Below are 27,435 nucleotides of genomic sequence, written 5' to 3' on the forward strand. Positions count from 1 at the left end.
AGGAATGTCTGCTCCAGTGCCTGGACCACCACCTCCCACTCTTCCTTCACTGACGTTGTGAGAGAAACTGCAGGGCTGTTTCTCTCACATTCTCGTTCCTCTACCCTGGCTGATGTTGCGCAGCAGTTTTTTTCCCCTTCTTAAATACATTATCACAGAGGTGCTACCACCATCACTGATGGGCTCAGCCTTGGCCAGGGGTGGGTCCGTCTTGGAGCGGGCTGTCATTGGCTCCATAGGCCATGGGGGAAAGTTCTGGCATCTTCTCACAGAAGCCACCTCTGCAGCCCCCCCTCTACCAAAACCTTGCTGTGCAGACCCAATACAATAATTTACATGTAGGATTTGGGTTTTATCTCCTCCTGAAAGATGTATGAGTTGAAATAGTAATATCAAAAGTGTTAGACATTAGATAACTGAAATAAAGTAAAATAACAAATGTCCTGATAATCTCTGTGTAATAAACAATCATTTGTGCATAGCAAGAGGTTTGACCTAAAAGCATACGTAGCTTCGGGAAACAGCAGTATCCCACTCTTTGCCTTTTTGGTTAGCAGGACTGTGAATGTCTAAGGGTTTATGTTCCAATTGCTGAGCACTTCAATGAGAGGACACAAATTTTCCCAGTCTCAGATAGCTTCTTGTTGTGACCAGTCCTGCTCAAAAACACCTCCTTTTCTGAATGTGTAAGTAGCTGTCATCATATGCGTTTAAGTATTTGTTCACTGAATTCTACTCTTGACTCCTTTGTTCTTGATTCCTTAGGATCAGAGGGTGAATTTGGTTCTTGTACAGGTGGAAGTTTAGTCCAAAGCCTGCATGAAGCTCATCTGTGCAGCAGAGGCCAATGAGAAGCTGCTGCATTGCTTAGGTCTCGCCTGAGTTTTAGTCTGAACCCATGGAAAGGTCTAATCATTGTATTAGCTCAGCACCGTTGGTGATTCCTTATGCTTGTAAACAATGTAAATGGATTGTAGGAAACACCATGCTTAGTGGAAAATGTTGACCAAATGAGTCTTGTAGACAGGCTGTGTGATACATAAAGCCAGCAGGACCTCTTCTGTTCAGTGTCTGTTCCTGTGTAGTCATTACCTCTGATTGTCTAAAGGCTTGGTTGTGTAGGATTTTTTATAGACTCCCAACTGTAGCATTGGTTTTCACAGGGCTTGGCTTAAATTACAGCTAAGTTTTTCATGTCCATGAAGTCTGTGCTCTGTCTAATTCAGACATGGAGAAAATTGCTTTGACAGATATTATGCTATCTGTATGCTCAGCTTGAAGTTCAGCTGAGAAACCATTGTCTAAGAAATCTTTGCTGTCTGAGTTTTAGACGCATTACTTACAAACATGAAGTATGTTCCCAGCTGTGGTCTTTTTTTTTTTTTTTTTTGTCCTTTTGCTCCATGCATCTTGCTCCATGGAACTTTGTGGAGGTAGGACTTAACTATAAAATGTTGGTGTCAGTCCAACATGTACATCTGGCTTGCTTAGTAAATGTGCTTTTGCTGCAATAAAATAGGCAATAGAGGAAGGGAGTGGAACCAGAAAGCAAGAGAGAAACAATAGGTAGTAAGAGAGCTTGAAGGAAAATTAAGGGGTCAGCAGAACAGAACTTCCCTGATCTAGTGGTAGGTAGCCTTAAGTGTATAAAGAATGGCAAGCTTGCACTGAGAACAGTCTTGCTTTGAGCATGTTATATACTTTATCAGGTTTTTTTCTTGGGTTTTTTTCTCCTTCATTGTTTCTCCAAAATTAAATGACAATGCTTGAGGAGACAACAGGGAAGTGATGTTCTATTTTCTTAAAAGAGCTGGTGTTTTGCAAAGGTTATCATTTTTGCATTGTTCTTATTTTGTAACTGACACAGAATAGCAACATGCAATTAATCTTAAGGGCAGTTCCTTCTTAAAAACTTACTTATCTGATTGTGGTAGCATATGGTACTTACAAGTTGTTTGGAAATCTTAAGTGAAGTTTAGGTACACAATTATGGGCTCTAAACAGTTACTGTTCAGAAATAAGGTTTTGGCATTACAATGAATACTCATAAGCAAACATCAGCTCAATATTCAGTGGTGGCCAACACAGCAAGAAGACATTAGAGATGATCTGGGGAGAGAAGAGAATAAAAAGAAAGCAGATTTTTTAATCCAAGTTGCCGATATTCTGGAGCCTCCTGCAATTCTGGTTCTGTCATCTTTAAGAAAAGGTGCAGCAAAATTGGTAAAAGAACAATAAGGATGGTGAGATATGAAACAGCTTCCATGTACGGGACAAACATATTTTGTTGATATGTTTAGATTGGAAAAGAGATGAGTATGGGAGAATGTGATGGAGTGGCATGGAGAAGGTGAATAAGGAATGACAGTTTCTTTCAACATAAGAACTATGGGGTATCATATGAAATGAGAAAGTGGGAGTTCTAAACCAAACAGAATTAGGTATTTCTTCTTACAAGAAGCAGTTATGGTGCAGAACTTGTCACAGGATGTCATAGATGCTAGGAACTTAGGCAAGTTCAGAAAGCAACAGATTATTTTGACAGAAGTTGGTAAAAAGAAGTCTATCAATGGTGACACAGAGCTGCAAATCTTTGGAAGATGGGGAAGTAGTCCACCAAGTGTTGACGTATGTTTACTTAACTTTTTTTTATACTCTTGTCATCTCTTGTCATCAGCTACGGTTGGTAACAGGCTACTTTGCTAGATGAACCTCTGGTCTGGTATAGGGAGTCCTATTTTAATATCACTTTATGTTTTTTGAAAGAAATGGATCTGCAAAGCCAGTAATGGTCCTTGTGCTTTCACCTCAAGCTCATTTTAGGTGCTGACTTTGAAAAAGTGGCATGATTTTTAGGATTATTGAATATCTCAATGTGAACTTCCAGTTGTTTAAGGTGATATGTGTTCTGCAGCACTGCAAATGCACCTCTGAGAATCAAAGGGATTAATTTCTGATGGGCAAACAAATACTTCTTGTTTTTACTTTTGGCTGTCATTCATATGAGACACTTCAATTCCTGTTTTTTGTAAAAAACAAAAGGTCAGGATGATATCCTATGCAGAGAACCCAACAGATAACTTTTCCTGTAACAGTGACTAGTCTTTGTATTTGTTCTTTAGCAAAAGGAAAAAGGTTCAGTCAGCCATTTGGTGACACACTGTGTTGACAGAAAATTGAAAATTTACTGGAAACAAACCCCTTCAGTTTTACGTATGCATATGAATGCTTTGGTACAAAACAAGGTAAGAAACATAACTGCCTTATTCTACAATATTACTTAAAATTGTGTCAAATGTGTTTTCACTGGATTTTAGAGACGTTTTTCTAAAAGTATAATTTTGAGGAATATAGTCTGAATGCATTTCAGAGTTGAGAGCCCAAAGCTTTGTACTAAGATTTGCATTAGCAAATCATCTTGTGCAAGAAATGTGTCTTGCAGTGTTTGATGGAAGGTTCTATTTCAAATTGGATTTAATGCACGGAATGAACATCACCTTGGAGTCCTAAGGCTGCAATTTACCTGTTACATTTTCAAAGTCATGAAAAGAATTCCTACCTGCATATGTTTCTTCTCAGAGGAAGAGGTTTTCAGTACTTTTCACATCTGTTTTTGACAACAATCTAGAAGCATTATAGCTTTGTTCTTTTTCCAGAGGTATTTATTAATGCTTTTTAATTGTGTAATATTCCTGACCATTTCTACTTGTGAATATATTTATATTGTCTCTTCAATCAGATATGTAATAAATAACCATTTTAAGTGCAAAGCACTTAAATGCATTTCTCTATAGTAGAAGTCAGACTCTCCACCTTTCTCCAAGATTAAAAAAGCATGATTTTGTCCTGTATCTGGCTTACTTGTACATATCTGCTAATGTGAATGCAGATCAGAAATCTGTGGTTTAAGCTCTGCTCTTATTGTAAGTTTCACAGTCTTAACCAAAACCATTCTCTGTTATGATAAAAATAAGGAAAGAAGTTCAGAACATAAATTTATTTCACAGAAATATTATGTGCATAATTTTAAAGCGATTATACCAAGCACATGAAATGAAACAGAAATGATCATAGATATTCCAAATAGTCTCAGCTAAAGTCTGGCAAGCAATTTGTAGGAAATCATGTATTTAACAATTTTTAGTCTGCCTTATGGATTGTGGAATGTCTCATAATCTATTGTATATAAAAAATTTCTGTGACAGATGTGTAAAGGTCTGTAGATTGTGGCTTTTGACTTATGAGCACAGCACTCGGAACTCAACTCTCATGGGACTGACTAGCCTAACAGTTTATGTGGTTACATATTGTTTATGTTTCTTGACCAAACAAGCAAATAGGACCAATGGTCCTTATGGTTATGTTTCTGGTAACTCATTTAGCAATCAGTTTCCATCAATATTTCCATTAAATGCAAACCAAATTTACTATTACAGTTTGCTAGTAAAATTGGCATAAATGTCAACCCAATTCACACGTAAATAAATATTGAAGTCACTTGGAAGGTGGACACCTTTCAAGGGAAGCCTTCCCAAGCAAAAAGTGTTTAAATACAGAAGACAATCATAATCACGTGTTTTTAATAACATTGAACTAAAATGAAAACACAATAACAAATTATTATCTGGGTTTCTGAATGTGAGTGGATGGATTGGTTTGGTAGGGAATGGTGATTATTCAGATGATATCAACTATTAATGCAATATGAATTTGTTGCATTTTGTCTTTCATCAAACTGCATTTTAGGAGAAGTATAAAAGGCAAAATACAGCTTCCTTGTACTCATATTTGCACTGTGTTTTTTTTTAATTTTTTCTTTTTCCTTTTGTCTCAATTATCTTCTCCCCTTCATGTTTTCCATCTATGTATATCTGGTTTCTCACAGTCACCCCATTCTCATTTGCTCTCTATATTTATTTTCAACTATTCTTTTAAAAAACCCAATTTATTAATCCTCCCTTCAACCTTCAGTGCAGCCTATGCTCCCTTCATTAACAGGAATTTTGAAATTATTTTGTGGATTCAGTCAGTGTCTGATTACAGAGGAGAAAGTCTAAAAGACACTAAGAATTTATCGGTTGTTATTGTTGGGTTTCAGCAGTTTCTCATCTTCATATGACCCAGAATCCTGAAATTCTGATGTGTTTCTCCACTGTAAAATTTTTGGTTACAGCCAATGTAAGGGGGGGGAAATGAAAGGTAGGATTTAGGCAGAACTCAGTAATGGTCATTCAGGTAAGCTTTAGGGAAGTTGGTGAAATCCTTGAGGCACCCAGAGCACATACTGCAGTCTTGAGGCCACATGTCTCCTGTCAGCATCACTGCTTTGGGGGAGAGCCATTGTCACTGATTTAAAAGACTTTTTATGTTAGATAGGTGAGGACTGAACCCCGACTTCCGAACTGCTGAGCGAATGTGTTTGCCACATAACACAGGTTTTTGTGGTTTGCTTTTAAGTTTATTAATTTCAATCATAATAAATGAATTTTCTAATAACATTCTTCACACTTTTTTGTCAACCTGCAAAAAGCAAATGAGTTGTATATGGATTTGTTTTTACATGCGTAAAGAAAAAGGCGTGGATCCTTCAATGGGCAAGGGAAGAAGGTACACTGAAACTGTTTCCTGCCAAAACCTCATTACAAATTATCTGTACATTCCCCCAGTATGCATTTTAAACTCGTTGTCTTCTCCCTTCAACTGTTGTTATATTTTGTTAACTGCTGTTAACTTTGGTTGAAGCACAGTATGTCAAAGTAGGAACAGGCTTTGACCAAGAGCAAACCTCCCCTCAGCCCAGGCAGCCTTTGTATTATTTCAGGAATTTAACTTTTTTTTGCCACTCGATGTGTTAGACTCCCAGAGAGGTAATTAAAAATCCGTGTGTTTAATACGATAATTTAAAACACAGCTACTGATGGAAAAGGTATTACCACAGAGTACCCAGGACATATGCCAGAAAGGCTTGAATAAAGAAAGAAATATGTATATTTGCTCTCTTATCTCAATAGACCAACAGTAAGATTTTCTAAATCGCAAGGATCTGGATGGGAATTCAGAGAATAGAACATAATTTTAACCAGAAGCTGGATATACTTATCACTGTGTGTGTCTCCCCCCCCATATCCTAGTACTCCTTTTGTTCAGAAGGACAAAAGTTGGCTTCCTTCTCATTTACTTTGAAATCAGCAGACCATAGTGACTGCATCAATGACCTCTTTCAAGTCTGTCTTGCTATTTTCAAGCTTTGGGTTATGTACTTGGCCAAGGTTTTGTCTGCTTAAACCCAAAGCAGTTAGATGGGGCTTTGAGCAGCCTGGTCTAGTGGAAGGTGTCCCTATCCATGGCAGGGGGATTGGAAGTATATGATCTTTAAGGTCCCTTCCAACCCAAACCATTCTATGGTTCTATGATTCTGTGATGATGAAGGAAGTCATACCACATGGAGATGTAATGCTTTAGTGCACCATTTGGGTTTGATACAGAGATTTCTAATACTCAGGTAATACTCAGGTAATCTTAAAGTCCAATTTTTCACATATTTCCAGGGTTCAGGGATTGTTTATTCAAATGTATCCATCGCTTTAAAAAATTATAGCTGTTGGGTGATAATTCCATTCTGTTAGAGGTCTAGCGTTTTTACAGCTGACAGATATTTGTGATTTGCCTAAGGCTGACAAGTATGCATTGTATGTGTTGCCTAAAATGTACACACACATAAACACACACACACATGCACACATATATAATGCAATATATTTAGCTTCAGACTACTTAAAGTATGTAGAAGTGTTTCTACTTTATGCCCCCATATAGTAGTACTAGCAAACATCTACCCAGGTATCACTGAAATGAGCTCTTTGTGGGGTTGTGAGTGCAAATGTTGATTAGCAGTCTGTGTTTCTTCATTCTGTATACAACTATATTAAAAGTAAATACTTTCTGTTCCTGGTCTCCTGTCTTTCCAGCGGATAAGCAGTGCATTGTGTTAATGAAAAACAAAAGTGCTTGAAGAATAACACATTTGAAGAGTTTAGTTCTATTATTTAATGAGAACAGAAAACATATCCATCTGGCAAAATCACCTTTACAGATTTTTTTGGGGGGAAGTACTGCCTTAAGTGACAATAATTTCTCAAAATAAAGGCTAAACCCTAAATAATTTGCGGAATACAGAGGTTTCCACAAATTAAATTGCATTAACATTTTGTTACAATTGACATTCCTGAGGAGTAATTCAGCATTATTTTTTATACAGGATTATATAACAAAGGATAATTGAAAGAGTGTTTTGATATTAAAAAAACAACTGTCAGAAGGTCAGATACATACTAAAACCAGTGCATGCAGTAAAAACTGTACACCTACTACGTATTTGCTACAGTTTCACAGTACATGAACACAATTTGCCCATCCAAATAGGCAACTTAATTAATAATTGGACACATGCATTTCACGAACAAACATAATATTACATGTGTAAAACAGATGTCCAGTGCCATGCTGATTTTTTTCTTTTTTAAGCTGGGCATTTTTTCAGCTGAAATGTTTGAATTCCACATTAAAGAACGATAAACTACCTTCAATTTTATTTCAGCCAAAGTCATTGGCAAGTGTAAATATTCAGTTCGTGTGTGCATGTGTCAAAAAGAGGCAAAGATTTACAATCACACGTGTTAGAAGGATTGTGCTCTTGGGCATTCAAACAAAATTAAGCTAAAGGAGAAGGAATAGAAACACAGAGACATGATCAAAGTGAAGATGAAACTGCCTTATTCATACACCTAAGGGCTTCCTTTGCTGTGGTTTAGTGCGAAGGGCAAGTTAGGAACTGTCCCAACCCCTTTTGTGTCTATACAGACAAATCTCTGTCTTGAGTGAAGGATTACTCTGCATCTCAGTCCTGAAAGCTATAGCCTGAAGCTCAGGCTGTGCAGTGGAGCTGCAGTCACAGCCACTGCTTGAGTTCGTGCAGCTGCTCATTCCATCACGGTCCCTGCATACAGGAACTGCTGCTTTGCGGTGCGGTGGTTTGCAGTTGTACCACCCTGAATGCTGCAGTCCTAGTGAAATACTGCAAGCGAAGGATCCTAGTATAACCTCTAATATTTCAGACGAATTGAAGTTGATTTGCAGTTTATTATTTAGTCGCTAGATGTCTCCATATGCTGTAAGCAAACACCGGCTATGCTTACTGGTAAACAAAGAAGAAATCGCTAGAACTAAAGTTATGTGGGGCAGTGTTTATAGGAATATAAACGAGTTGTCAGTTCGTTTCCGGCTGTCTGGAATTTTCCCAAGGAAATAACAATGTTGGAAAACGCTGGCTGTATTTCCCGAACCATTTCATTGAAAGCTCGGGACGCTTTTTTTTTTTTTTTTTTTCGGGGGGGGGTGGAGTGGGGAGGTGGTTTGTAATGAGTTTGGGCCAAGCTCGGTGCACTGGAAACGGTGGGAGGTCCCAAACTTAAGAGAAGCCCGTTGTCAGATCTACATCAAAGCTGACAGCCCGGGAGGCTGAGGTGCCCTGGAGCTCCGGGTCCCCAGCAAGGTAAGTCCTGGAGCTTCACAGTCCCTCTGAGTTTCTAAACCAGACTGATGTTCTTTGCTGTGGAACAGCTGCAGGCACTCGTTCCTTGAAATTCAGAACATTTTTGGGTTTAGTTTGATTTTACTCCAAATAAGACTTTAAAAAAAAAAAAATTCCCAGAAAGCTGAATCAGATTTTCCAGCCGGCTCTTTTCCCAGGTCAGAGACCGGCCGGGCTACGATTCGTGTAAGTAACTTCACTCTCTGTTCCCTTTCAGCCCAGTAAGCCTGCATGTAATGATAACCGCCTCCTGCCTTTCTGCTTTTTGCTAATGTTGCCTCTGATGTATTTGGCGTGTCCCTCGCTGCTGTCGGTGCGGAGACAGTACGTCGTGTCTCCCCTCGCCGTCTCCCTGCTCCCGTACAACAGCCACCTTTTATACCACCCCGGCAGCACTTGTGCGCTTGTGTTGTCGTTTCTTTTTTTTTTTTTATCGGACATGGGCATCTAACGCTGTGTTTGGTATTTTAGCTGTAATTTAGCTTTTTTCCACGCCGCCCGGGAGGAGAGCCGTGGGTCAGGCCAGTGGTGCAAAGTGCCCCCATGCCGGCGCCCGCCCCGCCAGCCCCGGGTGCCGCAGGAGGCGGCACCCGGCCCCTTCCCCGCGGGTGCGAGGGCCGGGGCTGCTGCAGCCCCGCCAGGGTGGCCAGGCACCTCCAGGGCCGGGCCGGGGACGCCGCCGCTTCTCCAGGGCGCCAGGCGGATCGCGGAGCGGGGCGGGGCGGGCCGGGCCGGGCCGGGCCGGGCCGGGCGGTCCCGGCGCGGTGCGAGGGGCGGGCTGTGCGGCTCGGGGCGGCCCCGCTCCTCCCCCGGCGCGGGGGCGGGGGGCGGTGGGAGGCGGGGCCGCGGCGGCGGGGCGCAGCCGGCTCCTTTCGGGGCCGGGGTTCGTCGCCCCGGGGGGGCTGCGGCTGCTGCCAGTTGCGTAAGGGCGGCAGCCGGGGCGGGGAGCGGTGGGAGGTGGCGAGCAGCCGGGCGGCCTCCCGCCGTGTCCGGGGCGGGGAGCGCCATGCCGCCGCCCTGAGCGCGCTGCCGCGCTGCGACGGGCCCAGGTGAGTGCGTGACCGGCCGAGGCCGGGGCCGGGGCCGGGGCCGGGGAGCGGCGGAGCGCTGCGGCAGGGCGGGCTGGGCCGGGGCTGCCGGCGAGGGCGAGCTCCCGGGGCGCGCGGCGGCCTGCTGCGGCTGTCCGGCCGGCCGCTGCGGTACCGGCCTCTTTTGTTCCCCGGGCCGGCGGGAGGGGAGAGAAGGAGGGAGAGGAGGGGAGGGGAGGGAAGGGAAGGGAAGGGAAGGGGAGGGAGCGGGGGCGGTGGCAGCCGGCGGCGGGGCGGGGAGGGCCGGCGGCGGGCGCAGCCGCGGCTGCCTGGAGGAGCCGCCGCTCCGCCCGGAGCCGTGCGCCCCCGCCGTGCGCCCCCCTCGCCTCGCCGGCAGGTGTGGGCTCCGCGCCCCTCCGCGGGGCCGGGCGGCAGGTGCCGCGGCGGGGGTGCGCTGGCGGGGTTTCCTGGCTGTCGTGAGCGCTCCTGGTCAGATGCTCCCGGAATCCCGGTGGGAAGCCAGGCTACGCTCAGAGCATTTCCAGGGCAGTAACCCCGCTAGGACCTGCCCTGCTGGGCATCCCCGAGTGCCTGGGTTGTTGCGGGTTGCCTTTCCTCTGCCTGGTAACCAGCTGTCTACTTTACTTGCCCAGAGGCGTGGAAAAAACAGTGGGAGTTGTATATCTCAACCCATCTAATAAAAGAGGATGTGCGGCGCTGAATGTGCCACATTTGTACTATGTCACAGCTTAGATGAGGAGTCTGTGCTGAAGATACCATCCGTCTTTATATTTTAAGTGTGAATTAGTGGCACGGATTCTTAAAAGGGAAGAGATTTTATATTCCTGAATAGTTACAAAAACGAAATAGTGCCTGGGGCTTGACAAAGGCAGTGCAATAAGGAAGATAAAGCAGTACTTCAGATGTTTGGGTGGCATTAGTCAAGTTTTGATGAATCACAGGAAAAGATTTGTAACAGTTTATCTGCGTTACTGATGTGGAATGGCCCACGCGTAGCAGTAGGGAGGAGGGGAGGTTCATCTTTGTTCTTAGGAGTCCGCAGCTCTTGGAGGTGCTTTGTCTACATGGATCCTGTGCACTGTGTGCACAAATGTGAAATCTTCTGCCAGAGGAAGTTTGCTGGGCCTGCTCCTCTTACTCTCTCCCTACTAATACAGCATCTAGCAGAGTATATACCAGGGCCTCAACCTGGGCAAATTGTCCAAAAGAATAACAGTTTTATGTAAAGCACAAGTAATGCCCCCAGCTACAAAGGGATTCAGGAAGAAAAAGAAGGAAAAGGGAGAAGGAAAAAAAAAAAAAAAGATAGGACTGTTGTGAGGTCCTTGCTGCAGTGAGATTACAGAAGTGTGCTGTGAAATCTAGCGTCTGATCTGAACAGTATCTGTGCCGTGTGCTCTTTTGAGATACGGATAGATATTTTTTCATTGGCAGAGTGTAGGGTTTTTTACTTATGAACATTAGCACTTTAGCCTCACTATATTTTGTGGGCAAAGTGGTGGTGAGGGTTGGCTGAAAGCTTTTAACCTGTTCATCAGACTTGTTGCTAATTGGTGGAAACACTAAGCAGTAAAGGATGGTGACCCCTGTGTGGAAAATCTGTTGTTTTCAGCAGGCCCCGTAAAATCCACTAACGATTTCCCAGCTGTAACTGGTCCCATGACTGAAAGAGTTACCATTTGATGGCACAGTTCACATTTCTTCCAAGTTGACAAACCAGGAGATGGGGCAGGGGAACAAAAGGGTTGTTTTTCCTGTTAGGCGTGAATATAAAAATAGGTACAGTGCAAGGAGATCTACTAATCCTGGAAGCTTGAAGAACAAACTGTGGGATTTCCTCAGTTATTTTACAGCTTGATTTTTTTAGTATTTTTTTTAAATCTCATTTGATACTTATTTGAATAGCTTGTACTTGAAAGGAGGTTAGAAGATTTTATTTCCTTGAGTAATGGTAGGGTGCAGTGGGACAGATGCTTTTCAGTCTGATCTAAATACTTGAAAACAACATTCTTATCACCAAAGATGCAAATAGATGTGTACATACATTGGACAATCTGGACTAGAAACATTCTCTACTTACAGATAACATTAATTTGCTTTTAATACCAAGCACAGTAATTAACTTCCTTTATCATGTGTCCAGCACATTGCAGAAAAATCTTTAATAAACAGTTTTAGCATACTGTTTTTGTGCATTTTGAGGTAAGTCAGTTCAGCTTCTTGATGTGGAAGTCTTGTTTGCAGAAGATGAGCAGTGTTCTGCAGGTCATTATTTTTCCACCATGTGAGGAAAGAAAGATGGGTATTAGAAATGTCAAGGACATTATTCAGTGACTCAGTTATGTTTATCTTACCTGTTGAGTGTGAGGTAGTGCTTTGCTTCTTTACCCCTGAGAAGGCACTGACCACCCTCTACGCTGGAGTCAGAGCTCCACCTCCTCTTTGATCTGCCTTGCACAGGAGATAAGGGCAAGCTGGGGAGGAGGGGGAACCCGTTCACCAGTGTTTGCTGGCGACTGATGCTACAGCCTCCACAGCTACCCCTACCTCCCTGCTACCCCCGCCCCACAGCTAAAGATGCTTCTCGGCTGATGGGCCACATCGTGCATCTCTGCAAGGAAGCCTGTCCCACAGTGCTTGCGGTGACTGTTCTTCCCCATCTGCATGCTTGCACCAATGATTTAAAAACTGCTCACAGAAATTAGTGGGAAAATGATCATCTAGTAAATCTCACTTTCTGTATATTAAAAAGTTATATGATAGGAGCATAGCCTGAAGTATATTGGTAAAGTTCATTCTTTGTGTTAGCAAGGCAGTACTATAAAATCACCTAAAGTATACATCAAAACGTGATTAAAATCTGTGTTGTAAATTACAGTTTCTTGTTTGGAATCAAGTCATGATTAGACTTGATCTGTTCTCAGCTTATTTGTACAAAAAAAAAATTTCACTACTGATTTAATGGAGATGTTTTTGGCAAGACAAATGGGAATGAATTGTTTATAGATGTGGGTGTAGAAATCCACAGAAATATTTTCTTGGAAAAGTAATACTAAGAAAGGAAATGGAGAGGGAGTAGAAAACTATATACCTTGAAGAAAGATGTGAGGGAGAAAAGTGATATATTTGCCAATATGGAAAGGAAATACTGAAGACATTGAAGAATGCATACTTTGGAAGTTGTAACTGATTTTATTCCTTTGTTGTGAAGTGGATTAACAAAAGGGAATGTAACAGTAGGTTGTCTGTCTTTCTGGTGCATGGGATTAAGAAGGGGATGGGCAGGGGAAAGAGTAGTGCAGTTGTGCAAAATGACCAGCTGTACCTGGCAGAATATTGCAGGGCTTGGCTACTGGGTCCAAAGTTCTCAGAGTTTCCTAGAAAGGAATTTACCGCAGTAATCCAAAATATGAAAGCAGCTAACAGCTCAGCAGAATGCGTACTTAGTGGTGGATTACAAGGCTTTGTTTCACTTTTTGAAGACTTGCTTCTGTTTTGAGATAGCCCAAATATGCTGTTTGTGATTTTTATAAAAGGGAAATGATGGAAAATGTTTTTTCTTTTCTAAAATTATATATAAGAGTTTTACATTGTGTAAGTTAAGTCACTGTACATTATGCACCAGGCTGACTCAAGAGAGCAACTTCTGTGACTCCTGTGATACATTAGAGCCATAGAGGACGTTGGCATTCAGACATACAATCAAGTTATCCTGTGTTGGCTTAGCTGTAGAAACTCTTTTCACAAGACTGTTACTTTTAAGGCTTTGTGCTCTCCTGGATTTAGCTGGTATGTGCCCTGTCCTTCTGCTGGAGGCTACCATTCCTATAGCAAAATGAAAACTGTTCCTATTCTTCAGCTACCGTATGTCAGTCTGGTACGTTAATTTAAGCCATCAGGTAAAGACGTGTTTTGTGCTGGTAATGTCAACAGACCATTGCAGTGGCTGAGCTGAGGGGGCATTTGGCCCTTGTGGGAGGAGGTGATTTTGGAAAAGTGGGGGGCAGAAGAAGGCAGTTAAATGAGATCTTAAAGCATAGTAGAAGAATGGCCACATCGTATCAGACAAAGTATCCATCCAGACAATTACCCGATGTCTGACAGTGATGAGTAATAGATGTCTGGTAAAGATGCTTCATAATGATACTACTGCTTCCAGCCTCCAGCAGCTTACTGTTGAAGGACTTCCTAAGCTCAAGGCAGTATTATTTATGCAACAGTCCTCGACTGACTTCTCTTCTGTGACCTTGTTGCTCTTTGAACCTATGTAAATTCTTGAAGTCCATAGCTTCCAGTACTGAGTCAGGTTCAGAAACCTCTTTATGTCTGCCTTTTTTTCCTTGGAAGAGACATGAAGAGTCATTTGCATTCTCAGCACTGCTTCTGACTGTACGGACCTGTGTCATATATCCTCTCTCTTAGTCATCCTTCTCCAGGATGAAGAATTCTTTGGGGGTTCAAACAGCTAAGAGGTGCTGATGTCACAGCTGTTTGCTCACTGGATGTGATTTGGAGCTCTTAGCTTAATTATCTTTTAATGAAAACTCATTTAACTTGGCTCATACAAATGCAAGACAACTCTAAAAGAATGTGGGTGTGCAGCTACACTAATTCAGCTTCTCAAGCAGCATTGTTGTCTTTGTGTCTGATGCACAATTAAAAACTGCAGAGACAATCCTTCAAGTAAGCAGAATAAGCAGTGGCATATCATTACTGAAATTTGAGTTGGACTGAAAAAGAATTAAAAGAACTTGAGAGCTTTACCCGAGAAGAAAACCAGGATAAGTGCAGAGAACCAGGATGAAGAAGAAAGAAATGCATATACTGTTATGGAAGTGAGCATGTTATGCTACTGATTCACGTTTCAAATATAATTTATATGTGACAACCCACTGATTATTAAATGATTCTATCAATATACTCAGGGGTTTCTTGGAGTATTTATGCTTATGTCTGTTCACCAAAGCTAAATATGGGACCTGACTCTTTTCCCCACTGCCTGTTATGTTCTGTACTGTCATATATGCTTATAATTATTTATGAGAGCTTTTCTAATTTAATAAGAAGAAAATATCTAAGATAAGATATCTAATCTCACCTTCCTCCTCTTGAATGGATTGCAGGCCAGAACTCTGTTTCATCAGTGAACCAAGGTACTGCCAGAACTGGACTTCACTTCTCTGAAGTGTATTACCATTACATAGAAGATTTTTCTGCAGTGAAGTCCTAAGCTGTAGCTGTTTTGGATTGGATTTCTGTTCTTCTAGAGATTGCAGATATCTTCAGATACCAGTTCTTCTTATCATCAGTATTAGAAGTAGTTTATTTTTTTTCCTGTTTTTGTTTCCCTACCATCTTCTTCAGGTTCTCCAAGGTGAATGCTGCAAATCCGTTACTTTCACGTGGAAGCTGTTGACCTGAACAGAGCTATGTATTTGCTTAAAAGTAGGCTTGTACTCAGATGCATCGCTGAGCTAAGGGAGACCAAAGTGTTCTGTAAACTAACCCTCACGATGTCTCTGTGAAGATGGTGACCACTTTTTTCTCATGTTACAGGCTTGGGGCCCAAATAAGCTGTGGCTCACACAGCAAGCTAATGGCAGATGTGTGATTAAAATGCAAGCTTTGACTCATGATCTCTTATGCAAGTTATTAAATCTTTCATTTCTGAAAATGAGAGAAACAGTAAAAATTATTCCATTCGTGTTGCCTATTTTAGCATATGTGCCGTATTTCCTAGTGTGCTCTTTTGGATCCTCTGTGTTTAAGTCCTTGGTTGATTCACTTGTATGCAAAGAAACAAACATTTTCTGAATAATTTCCTCCAGCAGAACATGCTGTTGTTTTAACAATGAATGAAGAACAGAATAGAGTTCCCCAATTTGTAAGTGATTTATAAAGAATAACTGTGTCAAAAAGAAACAAAGGGGAAAAAAATTGAAGTCACTGGAAGTGTCAGGCATAATTTCAGATACACAGACCACAGTTCGATGCTGTGGCTTCTGGCTTATGTGTCTTTGTTTCAGAGGACAAGTTCTGATGATGTTAGAAACGTACTAGAGCAAACTGAAAATAGCAGTGCTTTGAGGTCAGTTAAGAACACCTGAATGCTTGCAGGGTAATGTTTGGTGTCCAGGAGTTGGAAAAGACCAACACGTCCCTGGAGTTTCTGCAGTAAGACGCATCTCTGCAGAAGAACTATGAAAATGCCTAAATTTTGTAATGAATTTTCTGAAGAGTTAGATATTTCATCTGCTGCATCCAGTGCTTTTCTGACAATTATGTAACTGAAACCAAGTGACTGCTGCAGAGCTCATTCACACAAACTGTGGGTGAAGGACAAAAGCCCAGTTGTCATTGGAGAGGGAAACCATTTTTCTTGTACAAAAACCCCCTTTGCCTCTGATCTTTCAGCCTCATCCTTAATGGAGATCTACCGAACACCTTCAGAAGAGGCTAGGAACTAAATTCATGGCTCTTCTGTATGCTGTAAGCCATGAACCTGAGAGCGGTTTTGCTTTATGTGCTGTAATTTCATACTTGTTCCCACAAACTCGTATTCCATGGGCTACAAATTACCTGTCTCCTTCCCTTGAAAACAATCTTCTCACCATCCTCTCCCCCCGTCCCAGCATCCTTTCTAATCCATAGATAATAACTAAATTGTTTTGCATATCACCTAGATGTATGTAATTAAACTTTCCCTACTTGTATATAGGTTTGAAATTTGCTTCTGACCTGGAGAGAGACTTGGTGCTGAAAAGATTTCATTAGACCAGCTGATGAAGGTTACTTCTATCTACAGACCTTCTCTTATACTGTAAATATTATGCACGCTTGCACTTCTATCACTTGATTTGTGGTACTTTGGGAAGACTTTTTTTAGGAAATGTTCTCAGCTCGAGTAGTTTCCAGTGGTTGCACATCATGCGATTTTGTGTGTTTTCTGTGTGCCAAAAAATTCAGTAAAAATTAATAGTTGCTACACAGGAAATTCAGAAAAACTGGTGCAATATAACTTATTTTGGACAAATTCTTACTGTGTTTGTATCTGTTTCTCACTGACTGTTGCTGTTTGTCCTCTGATTTTCTCCTGAAACTGCTGAGCAAGAGAGAAGACTCAGTGGTGACATGCAGCAAACAGGGTATGTGATAGATGATGTCTAGAGTTTTTACACTTTTTTAAGTCAGCTGGGATTTTTCAGGCTGTTATAAACATTGTTGTGATTTCCAGCAGTTACTTATCTGTGCTAACGTGTTTTACTGTGCACATGTTCTTTCCAGCTTTTGCACATGAGGGTGGAAAAGTGGGTTCCTACAAACATGCTGTCTGCTATCCTAGTGAATAGGTGTAATTTCAAAACAAGGCAGTGGAACAAAAGTGGGACCAGATAAGAAAGCATGTGGTCACCACATGTGTCTACTGGGAACCGTTAATTTTCTTAATGGCAAGGTTAAGATTTGTTGAACTGGGGACTTCTAAGGCACTTGAAACATTGACCTGAAATTAGTGTCTCTGTTGTAGTTGACCAGATTGGAGGCTTGTAAAGGTGTGAATGTGATACTTGAGGAGTTTGCTTTACACCACTTTCTGTTCAGTAATTGTAGCTACTCAGGAGCTTTCTAATACTGGCTTCTTGTCCCTTTCCCTTGTCTTGGGTTTCTTACTGCCCTTTGATCTCATACCAGACAAGTGCCTGTGCCAGGAAAGCAACAGTAACCAATGTGATACTGTATTGCATGGGGAAATATTTTTCTTGCTGTGTGTGGTTTTTCCCCACCCTTCCTCAGTCTTTTCCTTAATGGTGATTGTATACTCTGAGATTAAATAGTGTGGTAATAGGTCAGCACTACAGCTGGTGGTGTTTGATAGCCCAGACCAACAGAAGTGGGCTTTCTTCTAGTTTCTCTTTTGTTTTACTTTTAAGACCTGTGAACTATGCATCCTTAAAATATGCTTTAAGGGAAGGATTAATTTCTGTGCACAGTATGGAAGTAAGCATAGTTTGTTTACAAAGTTCTGAGAAGGTGCAAGGGCGTGAGAGTTTTCTAGCACATTTGACATGTTCTATTACACTATGCATTTGACAGCAGAAAAGCATAAAATATCTTGGTATATTTCTCATGTTTCGGGTGGTGCCAGGTGGTGTTTTGATTTATCTCATGATAGAATCTGATTCCTTTCAAGGAAACCAGCCCCAGAGTAACAGATAAGCATACTGTTTGCTTCTGAACGCACACTCACATCTCAGGCGGTTCAGATGTTATCCCTTGGTTGTACTGTGCATGTGTTTCTAGTTTCTGCCAGTGCGGAACAATGTGGGCTTGTATGAGCGTATAGTAGTGGCACAAGTTAAAAGTGGTGAAGGAATATGTGAGGAGACTGGAGATGTTGCAGCCTGTTCAGTGGCTCGTTGCTGTCTGCCTGCTGGGGTTTGCTGTCCTCACAGCTCAGATGCTCTGTTGGCACAGCCAGACTTGCAGGTAATCACTGTTTTTGCTTAGATGCTGTGCAAAATGAACTCTGTTTTTTTTTTTTTTAAGGTGGTTTGAGCTGAGTTGGCTGATGTGATAAGTACTTGCTTCCTTGCTTATGTTGTGGGAAGGGGTGCACAAGCAGAAAGCTGGATTGTGTGGAGTAGCACTGCTCTTGCAAAAGAGTGACATGCAAATAGTGCAGCCTTCCAGCAGATGAGGGGTAACGAGTACATAGTGGGCTGAAGCATCTGAGATGCTGTAGCTGAATCTCTTCCTTGGAAGCTTCCCTGGTACTGGTGAGCTGGAAGCACATACTTAGTGTGGTCCTGACTAAAAGCTGTGGTGAATAATGGATTTGAAAATAGTGCATAATACCCTCTTGAAGACTGAAGGGCAAGAAGTTTGGGAATACTGAGATAGCAGCCTACCTGAATGGCATGGCAAATAACAGATTTGTATAGACTGAATTCTGTATAACTCTCTTACGTAAGGTGATCGTCTGTATGTTGTGCAAGAACTTGACTTTTACTGAAACCACTCTGAAGCAAGCTGCCAAGTAAAATACCACATCACTGTGCTGCTACAGTACAATTGCAAAAGTGGTGGTGTTCTTGTCTAGGACTGCACCATCAGGAGGAGATGCCCAGATCATGAACTCCTTTAGGAGACCATCTACTTCTGTGGGTTTAGGAGATCCTGGTGACAGGAGCCAGTCCTCTGTGGTGCTTTTAATTGCAAATGGTCTCCTGGGGCCGTGGATCTCTATGGTTCTGCCTTTTTTTTTTTTTTTTTTTAAAGGGACACAGCATGGGCAGAGGTCAAAGGGAAATGGCAAACCTTGGGTGGAGTAACAAAAAGCGTTACATGGAAAAATTCAAGTGCATGGGAACTTGTAAGGAAATGCGGTATTTAAATAGTTCAAATAGATATTTGTTTTTTTTTTTTTTCCTCTCCCCTGCATTTGACTCAAACTGTATTTGAGCAACCAAATAACCTCATTCGGGCATAACTGGCCATATAGCTAATTACTGCACTTGAATTTGTGTGGTGCTATCTGAAGACTTCCACAGAGTGGAAATAAACAAGTCAATAATTTGAATCAGATTAGCAATGTGTCTTAATTTTAAAGAAAAGCCAGTAGCTGCTCTATAAAAGATTCTTCTTTCAACTAGAGAATTTCAAATAACACAGGAAGGGGGAAGGAAGTGTTGGAGTGGTTACTCCCGTTGTAATGGAAAACTACATAGTAAATCTTTTGGTTGTGCTAAGTATCTCCTTATGGCTTTGTTTCATTATTTTTGTTTTGTAATGGGTAAGACAGTGATTCTGAAGTCTCTTTTCCACCCATCTTTGTGATGACCTGTGTTTGCACTGGGGTGGTATAGTTCGAAAACTTTGACAGTTTACAAAATGAGCCTTGCAAACAAGGTGGAATGCTTTGTACAAAACAAAATACGCTTGAAATATGACACAAGTGTTTTCGATGTCTGTTGTGATGAATGCCTTTTTTCTTTAAAGGGCTAGCAGTACCTTAAGAGGCATTAGTAGGAAAAATTGTGGTAAAATTATTTTGTAAAAGTAAGTTAAGTTTTGTGTAACCATTCTGGATTTAGTTGATATACCTGAACAATTACACTTGTTAACAGTGAACACTCTGTAGTCCTTTTGTCAATGTGATAGATAAATGCCAGACCTGAAAACTTTTTGACCAAGTTTAAGGAGTTGGGGGTCTAAACCATAAAAACAACTCAATACTGGTTCGTATTTCTTTAAATTTTTAATCAAAAAGATACTTCAGTGTTTGTTTCAGCTGGACATAAATATTGGTTTTGAATAAGTTGAAAATCTCCTCTATTCAGCTTTTAATGCCACTTCTAAAACATAGAAATGATTGAGTTTTCACTGCTGAAAGATGGTTAGCTGAGTGTAAAAGCATGTGGTGAAAGCAAGCTGTTCCACAGTGCTCGTAACACATTGGACAGTTAAGTTTGAGAGCAGAGGATTAGGTTTGGGAAATAGTTTCTCTAAGAACAGAAAGGAGAACGGTGAAAATCAATTTGCTACAACGAACAGGTGCGAGAAACACTGCTGGAGGACTCGGCAAAATTTTCCCACTCTGGGATGGCTACTCCAGTTAATGTTTCAGTGTCTTTATTGACATTGTGCATACATCTGGAGATGCATTGTCTCCCTTGAAAGGGTAATCCAGGCTGTTCAATAATAACAACTCTTTTGCTTTGAAACAGTGAAGTATCAGATTTTGCAGCATGTGAGACAAAAGGCTCCTTTGGTACTTCTCAGAATAAGATTACAGTTGTCACGTTTCTCCTTTACCAGCATGCCTGGCATTTCAGAGTATAGCTCAGACTTCCCTTTGTTAATGGAAGGGAAAGGGGATCTTTATGCTTTTCCGTTACTGGTAGTTTTTATTTCCATAATTCATTTTGCTATTTAATACACATGACTTATGCCTAAATCCCCTTCAGGATTTAGTTTAGAAAGTTAGGTTTCATTTAACTGAAACTTGAGCAACCTTCTCAAAAAATCCCATCCCTGAGAAATGTTAATAAAAAAAAAAACATGCCAGCTCTGTGAATACTCCCTACAATACAACACAGTTGACCAGAAAGCCTGAGAAAACAGTCAAATGTAGTTTTGTGTCTCTTAAGGCAAACCAGAAGAGCGTGGTAGGTTGGAACTGCTGGCGAGGATGGGCCAGGCAGTGATGTTTTTGGTAGGCTTTGCTCATTGGTTGCTTCAGAAAAAGATGGAAACAGTACTAGTAACTGAAATAAAAATAGCACTCACTTCTGGGTGATAGGTACAGAGATCTGGAGCAGTCACATTGCTTCCAGGCTTTGTGTCCAAACCCAGGCATCTCAGCAATGAGAAAAACCACGAGGTTTGCTGACCAAGATGCAGATGGCTTTCTCACAGGACCATTCCTGATGCACCTGTACTATCAACTGAACCCCGCTGTCCGTAAATTTAAGAGTTTGAGGGCTCTGTATGCCTTAGCTAATTAGAAGTGTTGACTGAGTTGCATCAGCGTGAATATAAATAAAATTGTGTTTGGTATTTTACGTATTAAATTTACTTTTTACTGCTTCCAGCGTGGAAGGAAGGCTTGTCTCTTTCAGCTTGTTTTCCATAAAGGAAAACAATGGGGAGTTTGTTCAGCTTCTGCGTGCAGAAGAAATACATTTAGGCATTCTTTGCATAACTGTGGGGAAGAAGGGGTTGCTAGCTTTCTCATTGTTCAGCTTGTTTTTAATGGCATAATACAAGTTAACTATGAAAACACTCTGTGAAAAATACCTAGTGGAACTAAGAAGAAATGGTCTATGCTATACTGTGTTCCCATACCAGATGCTTTTGAGTTTAATTTTGTTGAAGATACGTATATGCTGTTGTTTCAAGCTGTTATACCCTGGCAAGTGACCAGTAGCAACTGAGCGACTGATACTTTGTAAATAGCCACAGTTTCAGTGGCTGCTCTTCTTAAGAAGGCATATGTGGCTTAACATTGATTTTTTTGTTTGTTTCTTTTTTTCTTTTATGTATTGTACTCTCTCTGTATTCTGAAAGCCTATGTCTTATTTTCCCCCTGTGTGTGTGTGTGTTCCAGTGACTTCATAACATGCAAGACACTGATGCCAGGGGGAGCTCCCCTGCTTTCCTCCGGCCTCAGAACGGGAGCAGTCACAGGTCTTCGGGGTACGTCCCGGGGAGAATTGCCCCTCTCCGTCCCCCGCCACCTTCGCAGAGCCATGCTGCAGCCGAATTTACCTCTGCGAGACAAGAAGCCCGGACAAGACTCCCGTCCTTACCAGTGGATCAGCACCGGCACCGGGCAGAAGCCAACAGGCATAAAAATACTCTCATTTGCTTTGCCATTTCTAGCCTTTCACTTTTTGTTGCACTGGGGATTTTTTTGGGAATAGCTTCAAAATATGCTCCAAATGGTAAGTTCTTTTGCAAACAAAATCATCCTAGAAGTTACGGTTCCTGTGAACATAATTCAATAATTCAGCATCAGGATTAGTGTTAAAAGTTAAGTGCAAAAATAGGACGCTTGCTGCAATTTTAACATGGAAGGAAGCAGTGTTTGGGGGCTAAGATCAGCTCCTTTTTCTGTTAACACTGTCATTTTTATATGTTTTTACTGTGAATTATTTGATTTACCTACATGAAGCAAAAAGGTGTAGCAGTAAATAAAGACTATTGGTAAGGAGGAAATAAGCATAAATGTTGTATAAGTGTAATTATTTTTGTCTGCAGAAGAAGCTGTCTGATACGTTCACACATTGCAGACAAAATGAAATCCCATCTGTTCAAGCATTAACTAAGGAAGATAGCCAAAGAGTGTTGAAGTAAAAACATTTAAAAATCTGTGAGAATTTATACCAACAGTATACATTTGCTTCATTTATACACAAATTGGGCAGGGTCCTTTTTGATCTATTAGCCCTGATTTTTTTCAGCTCATCTTAGAAAACTGCGCAACCTTCATGCAATTTGGAAAACCTCCCAAAGGTGTCAGTGGTTATAAAGCATGAACAGGTGATGTGGTTAACTGCTGATCACTAAGCATACATCGCTCTAGCCAAATGCTGCTAGGAGTTGCTATAAGATGCAGTTGCTATAGGTTGGTAGTATGGTTTGGAGCATGGTTGTTTTCTGGTGGTGTTTGTTTTTTAGTTTTGTTTTTTTTAAGGCAGAGGTCAGGTTTCTAAAAGCTAAACAGGGTTTCAAATTGAAACTGTTGGCCATTGTAACACAGCAGACTTAGACTCCTCAGTGGCTTTTGGCATAGTAACTCAAAAGATTCAGTTTCCGAAGTCAATGCAACACAGGCTGAACAAATGAGATAATCAATTGAAGAATTCAGATGACAGTATGAAATGAATGCACACATCTAACCGGAGCATTCTCGGTGGTGACTTGCCAAGATCTCTTCTTGGGTGAAGTTACTGAGTTTTCCTAATAATTATGGAGGAAAACAAAAACGCCTGAGGGAGTAGTAAATGGAAAGTTACTGCTATATTGTGATCCAGATCACTGGTAACAGGGGTACATATCTGCAGTAAGTACTTCGGTTGCAGCCAAGTTCAAGAGAAGGCTGAAGGGTGACTTAGCCCGTTGACTCTGAGAAGTACTTTGGAGGGAAAAAAACCTTTTGGCTTTTATTCCAAGACTTTAACTTTTAGTTAACTGAAAGTTGTAGATTTTGATGATGGTTTTAGTAGAAGTGGGGTGTTATTGTGTGCTGTGGGATACATAAAATAATAGTCCCATTATGCTTTAAAAGCTGATAAAGTGAAGGAGATGGCTTGCCCTTTTTAAAAATATAAGTGGTTTCGGGGTGGTTTAGTTCATCCGCAGTAGCTCATTCCAGAGGCATTGAGTTGTGCGGGTTTTTTGCACTGAATGCATGGTCGGTACGTGGTTGGTGGATCACTGGGGATACTGAGGATGTTGCAGGAATACTTGCTGTGATTTAGTAGACGGGCTTTTTTTTTTCTCTACGGTAATGACTTACATAAGGGCCAAGGAGTAACCCAAGGTCGTGACTGCTTTCCTTCGATGTCCCACTGCTTCTCGATGGAAGTCCAGGCCAGTTTTCAGCAGTAATTGTTGCATTGTGTCTTTCTAAATTTTCCTTGCATTATCCTTTGAAAAAAAACCAACATGCACCCATAGAATCCTTTGGAAACCCTGACACAAGAGAAACTCCTACAGGCACCAAGGAAACGTCTGGCTTAGATTTTAATCTTGCAGTATAGGTGTTGGCAATGACTCCCCAAAAATTTCCCAACAGGCTGAAATGTTAATATAACCTAGCACATGCACTACTGCAGCCAACGACACCAGTTCCAGCTAAGTGTGTTGTTCTTAAGGGCTAATTGGAAATCCATATTGTCAGTACTTTACTTACTGTTTAAAGTAAGTACTTACTGTTTAAAGTACTTTACTTACTGTTTAAAAGGCAGTGGAGGGAATGTGAGACTTAGTAGTAATTGCGTGTAAATCCTAAACCTCTGGCATACCTTCCCCAAAGGAAAAATGATACTTGTCTGCATTTCTGTTTCTGCCTGTCAGCTGGTTTCTTTTTTCCTCCTTGCTTTTATCTTCCTGTCATCTAAGGAGTACTGAACACTGGAGATCAGGGAGAGCACTGGAAATGCAATTTCCTTCCCCATTTCCAGGGGCTTGTGCTGCAGGGTCAGGATGACAAGGTGGGGAGGTTTTCGGGGAAAAGTTCTGCTTGGCCTTTGCAGCTCTCAGCTGGAGCTTGCCCAGAGTAAACAGGATCCTCAGAAAATTTAGCTGCCAAACTGTGATAAACTTCTGCTAAGCATAATGTAACACTGATAACTTCTTCCCAAAGGCCTTAAAAACTACTTAAAAACTTGGTGGCTAAGCAGGTAGAAAAGCAACTATTTAGCTACATCTTGAGAACTGTTTCCTGCCTTTTTTTCTGACAAATTTCATATCCTTGCTCCAGTGCATGGAAGGTTCTTCTGACAAATTTCATATCCTTGCTCCAGTGCATGGAAGGTTCTAGAATTATTTTTTTTTTTGGCAGGGTGTTCTTTTGTGGTTTGTTTTTTTTCCTTCCACCATTTGCAAAAATATCACTTCCCCCCACCCCAACTCTATTAGAAGCAACTAAACCTTAAGGAGAGCTGACCCATTTTTACAAAAATACTCTGAAGCAGAAGCTTGACTTGAAAAACTTTCAACATGAGTGGTTAAATTTGGCAAGGCCATAACTACGTAACGTTTTCTGGTCTATGCTTCTGTTTTCATTTAACCTTAACTGTGGAAGCAATGACTGTGGTCTGTTTTCATTTAACCTTAACTGTGGAAGCAATGACTGTGGTCTATAAAATCTAATCTGTAGTTTTGGAGGTGACATATGCTGAAGTACTAAATATTTGATGTTTCCCTGCACCCCACTGCAATTGCTGAGGGAGAATTTCAAAATACTTTTGCTGAGCACATTTGATCTGCTTGCCAAAAAGTGGATCCACCATGCTTCAGAAGCATGCTAGCATTACAGGAGTACCTATTTCTGATGCTGATGGTTTTCTTGCTAAATGTACAAGAGATTTAATTTGTTTTCTTTTTTAGTTATTGTGCTATACCTCTTCTTTCTGACTCAACAGAAAAATTTACAGTTACTAGGCCTTCTCTTCGTGAATCACACTAAGCAGAAATCATCAGGTTGCTGACTCATGATTTCCTCACATTGCCCTTTGCTACCAGCCAGGAAAAGTGTGTTTCTTCACAGTGCTTGCGTGTGTGGTGTCTGGGGGAAGGAGTTTAGTGACTCTGCAAGAGTCAGGGAATAGACTTGCTTTTATCTGATGAGTGCTCAGCAGTCTTGCTGATCATAATGCTTCTTGCTTTTTGGCTTTCCCTCACGTGTTGAATTTCATTTTCTACATGCTGTCTTCTTAGGATCCCCCCCAAAATATTTTCATTTGTTTTTATTTTTATGTTGCTACTTGGATGCCTTTTGCCCTTATGGAATTCTGCTAATTTTTTCCCACTGGTAGTCAAATCTTGGTTTATGTGGGTTTCCTGAGTTGGAAAGGATTTGAAATGTGGAGAGTAACACCAAAGGAAAAACATTTCTGTCAGCAAAACTCAGGCTGGCTTGTATTAAACTTCTGCATAGGTTTCACTTTCTTTAGATTTTGCAAGAATGGGCTATTACTAATAGCTTTTTGCCCCCAAAGTTGCATTGCAGATTTGTGGGTCTTTTTCTCTAGACGATAAGAAGTGAAAAGGCAATTTTGACTGTTACTCTCAATTGGGCTGCTAACCTGTTTATTTTGGCTTCTTTTTGTTGTTTTTTGCTTCAGAAAAATATTTTCAGTCTGACTTTTCTTTGGTAAAAAAATCCAAAGAATATACTTTCTGTTTCTGTTTTTGTAGTATGTCTATGCTGCTGCATTACTCAGCTGCTTAACATGCTAGAGAGATGTGAGTGTTGTAAATTCTACATTGCTGTAACTTCGTCTGATTTCACACCACCCTGTCACTTCTTGTTGCTGCTTCTCCTTTTCCGGCCTCATAGTATGGTGTTATTGCCTGTGTAGTGCCAGACCTTCAGCAGGGTTTCAGTAAGGATTGCTTGTGTCTCTGCTCTCTCATTGTTTGTAGGCTGATATTAAAGCCGACTTCCTAAGGAGTACAAACCACAAGTTTAGGCTCAAATGTCTTGTCTCCCAGTAAACTGCTCTTAACCAATAAGGTATTACATTAAATATACTAAGGATGTCTTGTCCCTTTTTATCCCTTACCTGCAAACCTACACTGAAAGAAGTGATTTGGATGTTTAAAAGCAAGAAGGGATCAGCTTTTCTCACACAGGGAGAGATCTCTAGGGAGGTGAAATATTTAGATGCTTTACAACCATGGTAGCTGGCCTAGGACATCTAGTGCTCAGTGTGACTACTGTGGATATGAGTGCTTCCCACTCGTGTCTCCTCATCTGCAGCAGGTGATGTAGAAAATCTCAAAAAGATCAGATGGGGTTCAAAAGTATCAATTGCTAACAGTATATGTTGACAGTTCAGTCTGTGGTCATCAGTAGTTTAATTGAGTATAAGAATGCCTTCCCACCCTTGAGAGTTTAGCCACCTTTCAGGTATCTTTTTGGCTGCACGAATGCAAACAGTAGCGTCAGTGGCTGTGGTATTGTAACTGCAGAAGGAGGTGGGAATCCTTTGTGGGTGACTGCCTCTGCCTTTTTCATGTTCATCCTAGTGCTGCCTTGATTGATGTGATGATGCTTGTTCTTTAAAAGTTGAATTTCACATTGTATTGCAGAGAATTGTCCCGATCAGAATCCTCGTCTTAAAAACTGGAGCCCTGGAAAAGATCCTGAAAAGAGAGTTTTTATCAAAAAAGGGGATTTTTTTCGTCTGAACTCAGACACTACAGTACACTCTATAGTTATACAGGATGGAGGTATGAAATGGCAAGATGAACATCATGCTTCAGTTTACTGCATAGTTTTTACTTCTGTGATTACATGAAAAATGTGTTGGAATTTTATGTTGCAGCTTATGGACCAGTTCCCCTACTTTACTTTTCAGCCTGCTACCAGGGCAGGAATATCATTAAAAAGATGAGCACCGTAGAGTCTTTTCAGTGGAGCATTGATGTGGTTTTCTGTACAATATAGTAAAACAAGACTAGTAGTCTGCCTTTTACACGATCTGATTATATTCTGGTGGTGACTGTAGTATGTTAGTAATTCTACCAAAATGGCAGAAAAAATTAGGAGTAAACTGACCAAAT

At 41.2% G+C, this 27,435-nt stretch overlaps 1 protein-coding gene across 1 annotated transcript in view; it reads left to right on the forward strand.

Moving 5' to 3' along the window:
- Window positions 1–9,564: 9,564 nt before the first annotated feature.
- CEMIP2 (cell migration inducing hyaluronidase 2) overlaps window positions 9,565–27,435 on the forward strand; it is a 50,109-nt gene continuing 32,238 nt past the window's right edge. Inside the window, exons 1-3 of the mRNA XM_068422334.1 lie at window positions 9,565–9,639; window positions 21,746–22,082; window positions 26,962–27,102. Of these exons, the coding sequence (XP_068278435.1) occupies window positions 21,758–22,082; window positions 26,962–27,102 (466 nt within the window). The 5' untranslated portion in view covers window positions 9,565–9,639; window positions 21,746–21,757. The remainder of the gene's footprint in view (window positions 9,640–21,745; window positions 22,083–26,961; window positions 27,103–27,435) is intronic.

Source organism: Nyctibius grandis, chromosome Z (assembly GCF_013368605.1).
Source record: "Nyctibius grandis isolate bNycGra1 chromosome Z, bNycGra1.pri, whole genome shotgun sequence".
Taxonomy (NCBI): Eukaryota; Metazoa; Chordata; class Aves; order Nyctibiiformes; family Nyctibiidae; genus Nyctibius; species Nyctibius grandis.